A 7,198-nucleotide genomic window follows, 5' to 3' on the forward strand; every position below is an offset into this window, starting at 1 on the left:
GATAGATCGATCTTGAAAAAAAAAAATCTTTTGCTTTGATGTCAGCCACAAAAATATTTTCTCAAGTTTGGGTCTTGTACGTATTTCATCAAATTATTTTTGAAATCAAAAGAAAAATTAGAAAAATTAGAAAAATATTTTTATCTGTAACGTTTTGAAAACAAATAAAAAGTTAATTAATTCAGTTCGGTTTGTTTATTATTTATTGTCATAATTCACCACCACATACTTTTTTTTTACAAAGATAATGCTTTTGCAAAATTTTAACTTATTAAAAATTTATAGTTAATTTTCTTTGTCTGCGTACCTTTAACTTTTTAAAAAATGTGATTTATCGGCAAATTTTAATACTATTTACGGTACGGTATGATCTTTTATCCTCCGTCATATTAGAAATGTTGGAAAAAAGACATTTTAAGAAAAAAAAATCATGTGAAGTCTAATATATTCATATCAACCGGGAAAAAGTAAGGATCATACTTCCATTAAGAGAGAAGGCGAAGCCACAAAATTAAGTTTTAAGTAAGTGAGTCAAAATTATTATGAAATGGAAAAATACATCAAACAGTTTATCAATAATATTGATTAAACATTATTATTAAAGAATACATAATAATAAATTTAGCATTTATCAGACATTCTGTTAACTAAATTTAAGATCAATCATAGAGTTGATTTTGTTAACAAATATAAATAATAATATCAAAAATGTATTTTCCAACTCACATGACTAACCAGACACCCCTCTCATATTTGCAATGGTGCAAACGAGACAAAGCGTTATCTTCCACTCGAGAGTAAAAGAGACGCGGCTTGTACGATATTATCCGTTTAATATATCTATGGCTGAACTCTGGCATAAGACCCTGTCAGACCTCTAATACCCCAATTAGTCGACACCTACCAATCGTAGAACAACAGCTTAGTAATACAATTGACAATCAAATCGATTACTCAATCCGATGCAATAAAATCGATTGCAATTTAATTGAATATCGATTATACGATCAAAAACAAAATAAAATATTTTTGTGCTTTTAAAATGGTTGGCTGTTTTGTGAGTTTTGTGTTCAGTGCGTTAAGAAGTAAGAAAGACCATTCAGAATGATACAACCACCAACATATTATGGTAATAGACACATTATTTGTTCTACAACTAAAACAGAAGACCAGTTTAATCATCAAGCCGTTCTTGAAAAAGAAAATAGTTTTATAAACGATAGCGGACTTTTAAGTTACAACATAAAACATAACCGACTAGAGTTTTCACTTCTTGTAAAACAAAATGAAATCATGAACAGGAAACACGGCAGTGACATACATTGTGATAAAATTACTCTAAACTACGAAAAAGAAGACCGTGAAATTATTTTAAATGCCGATGAAGACATTTTGGAATCAGCAACAACAGAAACAATAAATGGAAGTCATCTTACCACGCCATTTTCCGTTAAAGACATATTAAATATTGTTGATCAGACTACGGATTATAACAAAATGACACATTTTGAAGATAATTTTGAAGTTGAAGAAAGCGAAATAAAAAATATGGAAGCAATGGTTGAAGACACACCGAGATATTACGCAGAAGCTTATCCACATCCGAATCAATATCATTATAACCCTCCATACGATCATGTCGATTATTACAATTTTCACAATCCGCAGCATGGCAATTATCAGTTTTACGGTTCTCAGGAACACTCCGGCGTTTATTTTCCTAACCAGTTTGAAGGCACCGGATATCATCCGACAATTCTTCCAGATTACTGTCCGACATACTCGTCGTCTCCGAGTCTCGCTCCATGTCACTATGGTCAAAATGCCTGCTACAGTTCATACAACAATGGGTATCAAAATGAAATATACAATCTTCCAGTTTGTTCAACCGAATCTCCTCCCAAGTTGACGAATTCTGCAATATCTTCTTCTGCGTCAGCCGATTTGTCCTTTCTTCAAGAAGACACTCTAACGAGTGATCGTGCTTCGTGTGCAATGGCGAGTACCTTCCACCACGGGTCTGAAGTGTTGGACTCCAACGAAGCAAGTACGGGAGGTCTGACATCACCTCATGTTAGACAGTTAAATTCGTTATGTAATCCTTATGTAAAAAAGGAAAAAATAACTAAAAATGGTGATTCTGAAAGCTGTGACTCTATGCAAAGTAAGTTCTTCTTCTAAATTATTAATCACTTATATCACACGTATTTCATTTATCTAAAATTTTCCAGAATTACACTTAAGTAGTAACCAGGTCACGGATGTAATTCCCGAAAAGGTTTTAAAGATGCATTTTTTTTGTACAAAATGTTCACAATCTAGATACATCATATTATCATATATTTATAATTTTATCATTTCAATGCAGTAAAATTATTTTGTGCGATTTTTTGCAGTAAATAATAAATTCATCACTCTAGATGAAAACGGTACTTTGAATTTATTTATTTTAAGTTTAAAAAAAAGATTACATCAAGAAGTTAAAGTGTTTACAAGTAAACCAAAATTATTGGCCAATCATTACAGTTAACGGAATATTAGACTTAATTCTAATGGACCGGTGAAGTTTTCGTATTATATAACATGTTTAGGTTGTCAATGAAATATTTTTATTATTTCAAGTACAATAATAAGATTATAAATGCAAAAAACAAAATTCAAAGTAGTTTAAAGATTAAATTAAAATCCGAATCATTAAAAACATGCTCAAAGTTCAAAAACACACAGGATATATTGGAACCCAAAGACAACGGGTAAAACTTATGTTAAAAGTATCTTATCAGTATTTAGATAAGTGAAAGTAATATTTGAAATGAAAAAATATACCTATTTAAAAAAATAAATTTAAATAAGTGTAAAAAAACAGTAGAAAACATTTTCAAAACGAAAAAAATTAATATTTTAAGGAATTTAAAAAAGAACAGAGGAGGAGCAATAATAAAATATTTATTGCTTATTCCTACTACTACCATCATGCCCTTTCACTAAGAGGAAAGGCATAGAGGGTGGACTACACTACGCTACACACGTCTATCATATTTCTAGCTTCTTCCGCATTCACACATCTTGTCATACATGCCCTTAGGTTGTGTCTGCTTTTGATATGAGCAGACTTAAGATTTTGGTTTATCCGATAATGCCACTTTACTTCCTTGGTCATCCTCGTTTGACGTTACTATTCATTCTTGCCATATATATGTTACCATTCTTTCGTCATCCGTTCGTTTTACATGTTCAAACCTGCGTGACTCTTTCTTAATCTTACCAATTATACCTGTCTCATATTTGCTTGCATTTCATCATTCGTAACCCTGTCGTACATTGATTTCCCTTACATTCATCTAGATATCACATTTCAACCGTGTTCACTCTGCTTTCATCCTTCCTCTGCGAGTTCCATGTTTCACTTCCACACTTAAGTGTTAGGACTAAAACTCCATGGCGCACTTCCTGTCTAGCTTTGATTGACAATTTTTTAGTCAATTCTGCCACTAGTTCACATTTGATATGCTCTCAGTAATCTTACTTCCCCTTTTAACTACCATAACTTTTGACTTACTTTCTTTCATCCCTAATTCGCTCTCCGGGCATACATCCTACATTCTAGAGACTTTGTTGTAAATCATCCTTGCTGCTTGTAAAAAAAACTCATTACATTTTCTTTTTTTTTTTCCACCACAACGGGCCAGGAGGCCTAATTACAGTGGTGAGTTACACCACAGAACACTCAGGCTTGAGAAAAATGATTTTGTGTTCTCACCGGGATCGAACCCGGAACCTTCCGTGTGTGAGTCAAGCGTCTTGACCACTACACCACAGAGACCGCAATTAAGCGTATACTAGCAATTAAGTAATAAGAAGACATTTATTGTGTAAGCATAATATTACTATGGAGCTCTTTTAAATTTTTCAATCTAACCTATTTCACACTCATCGTCCAAATCATGACACAGTAAAATTAGGGTTGATTGCAATGTATTATTATCGTTTTCATATATATATTTTTTTCTTTTTAGAAAAAGAAATATTAGCGCTCTTGTAATTTACCCAAATATTTTAATTTCGGTAGCCATTTTCAACGAGTTGTAAATATCTCACTATTAGAAAATGGAAATCAAGTTGGGGTAGAGCGGAGCTCGAACTTCGGACCTCTGACCCGTGAATCCGCAACGCTAGCCACGGGACCACAGCCCGATAACTAACCCGATTTACTCTCGGATAAAAAAAAAATTGAGTAGAAATTAGTCAGCCTCATTGAGTGTTAGTAAGTGTTTGCCTGCCATTAAGTTCATATAAAAAATGTTGTAATCAAATTAATATTGATTAATAATTTGTAATTTTATCATACCGTGTTTATTTTTATAATTGCATAAAATCGTTTAATAAAAAAATAACCAAAAAAAAAAATGAACAAAATGAAAACCACGACACTTAAAAAAATAATCTAAATAAACGCTTTTGAGGTGATACAAAACGGCGTTAAGTTAATCATCAATAATAAAAATAATGCAGTGCTCTTTATGTTTGTAATGTGCTCAGTTAAATCAGCGTATGACATAACCCCTGTTAATGCCTATAATTCCATATTTCCTTCTCCATCTCTGTTTTAATATGTTAATCTTAATATTTTCTTCAGGAGTGAAATCCATTGTTTGTCTACAAACATTTGGATAAACCAAAAATACTGTTGACTTCTGTAAATGCCTAGAATTTTTTTTCCCCCTTTCAACTGTGTCTTTTGTGGTGTGTTTAATGAATTGATTTTATTTTTTCAGAAGATCACGTGACAAGTTCAAAGACGGAGTTGAGAAAAAATGGCAAACAGAGATGCAAAAGAAAACCGAGGATTTTATTTTCTCAAGCTCAAGTGTATGAATTAGAGAGACGATTTAAGCAGCAGAAATATTTGTCAGCCCCGGAAAGAGAACAAATGGCGCAGTCGTTAAAACTCACATCAACACAAGTTAAAATCTGGTTCCAGAATAGAAGATACAAAAACAAACGCTTGAAAACCCCCGAAAATATAAAAATAAATGAAAATCGCGCTCATGTAGATAAAATAAATTACTCAGGTCTTATTAATCAAGTTGCAGCTATCGATAGCAGGTCTGGAGATCAAAACATGACAAACAATAAAAAAACACCAAAGAACAATAATTTATCTGAACCGCTTAGCAAAAAACCCACTGTATCAAATTTACATAAATTTAGCAAAAATTCTGCTCTTGTGGAAGCTGATGGTAATTCCAAAATTTGTAACGTGGATAACAAAAGAGTTTCCAAAGACTTTAATATAAAATTTTCTGATAGGCAAAAGTCAAATAACCTTCGTTCCTATATTGTTTCTTCTGATACCTATATTATTCCAAATCATTCGCTCCCGAATTCTATTGATTACAGTAATTTGGACAGAGATTTTTATGCTAATCCCAAATGTACAAATAGTGAGTACTAAAATTATTTAGTCCAGGGACTGTACTGGTACCTGAAGCCTAAGACGGATCAGCTTACCTTTATTTTACAAATTGATCGAGATATGCTGCGATTGGTGTACCAACCTAGTGCTCTGTGCACCATCAGGTGCGGAAAGGGAATGATGATGATGAATATTTCTGTACTTTGATAGCTTTTTTCTACTGTAGTATTATTGTTGTTGATTTTAAATGGTTAAGTTGTAAATTTACGTAAGAAACAGTACTTCATATAATATTATTTGTTTTACATATACATCAAATAATTTGTATAATTTATTGCCTACGTGCACATTTAATTTTTTTAAATTAACTTTAATCATTCGAAAAAAAATATATAATTATACTATTGCAGGTAAATTTATAATATTATTAAAGAGGACATTTGTTAAATATTTTTAAAGAATTTATTATTGATTAATTAAGCATAATTTTTGTACACATTTATACATTTTTTTTATATCTGCTGTGTTGCTTTCTAAAATAATGTTATTTTTTGACCGGTAAGCTGATAAGAATCTAAATATTTACATTTCTTAGATTACCACGCCGTTCAGTTGCACAATTAGTATTTCCGGGTTACTATCCCGTATGCCGTTCGCACTCTTTTCCAACAATTCGGATCGCATTACGTCGTTTTTAATCAGAGTTGATGTGACCAAAGTATGGAGTTAAAAAAACAAGAGTTAAAGCGCTGTTGGAATGCGATCACTTGAACAAATGTGGGACAAAAGTATGTATGATGTTGCACAAATATCGAGATCCGGGCAATGTAAGACAAGTGAGACAATGTGAGACAAGTATTATCGACAAATTCAAGAAAATAGCGAAAAAAGCGTTGGTTAGAAAGCCAAAAAGATTTACAATGCAAATGTTGATGCATGCGAAAAACGAGGAAGACCGGGAAAGACATGGTATGATCAAATACAACAAATACCTGCTTGTAGATGAACATGTCAAAAATTGGAATAATTAATGTGGATTAAGAATTTCAAATACTTAGGACCGAACTACTGTTTTTGGCACTTTGTATCAATTAACTACGAGTATTATAAATTTAAAAACTTCGTTTTTAGCATTTCTTACATTTTTAACGCTAACAACAAAGTTTTTATGTTAATTTTGAATCAAAAAATCATTTTGTTCATTTACATTTTGCTAGCCCAAAGCAACAAAGTAAGATATCTCCGAAGAACATATTCTGAGATCATCGGACATTGAGGTGTGAAAAAGGTCTGACTGAATTGAATTATTCAAAAAAGATTATTACTCCTGTATTTTTATATCGGTAAACTATGTAATTTTAATTATTTGTTATTTAAAAAGGATTTATTTACACATCTGCTTGCATATTTCATAATCGGAAATTTCTGATTTATATCACCGTTGCTTAGGCTAGCAATATTTTAAATGACAAAATGACTTAAAATTCTTTTCAATCATAAATATCATAATTATTTTAAGAGAATAACACCACTTTCAGGGTTTTATCATTAAGTAAATAATAACAAAAATACTTGTGTAAGCAACATGTTTTACGTCTTAGTGCTTTTTAAGAACTTAAATATTTATAGTTTATGATAAAATAAGCTTAGGTCATATTTTTATAATAAAGATTAAATATGTAAAAAATTAGCTTCTACCTTAATGCCAAATAAATGTCATTTTTAAATACGTACTTAAATTACATTATGAAGAAATAAATACAGATTTTAATAAATTAATAT

General features: G+C 31.2%; 1 protein-coding gene across 1 annotated transcript; it reads left to right on the forward strand.

Moving 5' to 3' along the window:
* Window positions 1-994: 994 nt before the first annotated feature.
* LOC148272523 (uncharacterized) lies at window positions 995-6,285 on the forward strand. The gene is made up of 2 exons (XM_088239940.1): window positions 995-2,164; window positions 4,776-6,285. The coding sequence occupies exons 1-2, from the start codon at window positions 1,105-1,107 to the stop codon at window positions 5,453-5,455; spliced, it is 1,740 nt and encodes a 579-aa protein (XP_088096066.1). The 5' UTR covers window positions 995-1,104; the 3' UTR covers window positions 5,456-6,285.
* The last annotated feature ends 913 nt before the right edge of the window (window positions 6,286-7,198 follow it).

This window comes from Micrasema longulum, unplaced genomic scaffold, assembly GCF_059751315.1.
Source record: "Micrasema longulum isolate JH-2025_06_02 unplaced genomic scaffold, ASM5975131v1 h1tg002308l, whole genome shotgun sequence".
Lineage (NCBI taxonomy): Eukaryota > Metazoa > Arthropoda > Insecta > Trichoptera > Brachycentridae > Micrasema > Micrasema longulum.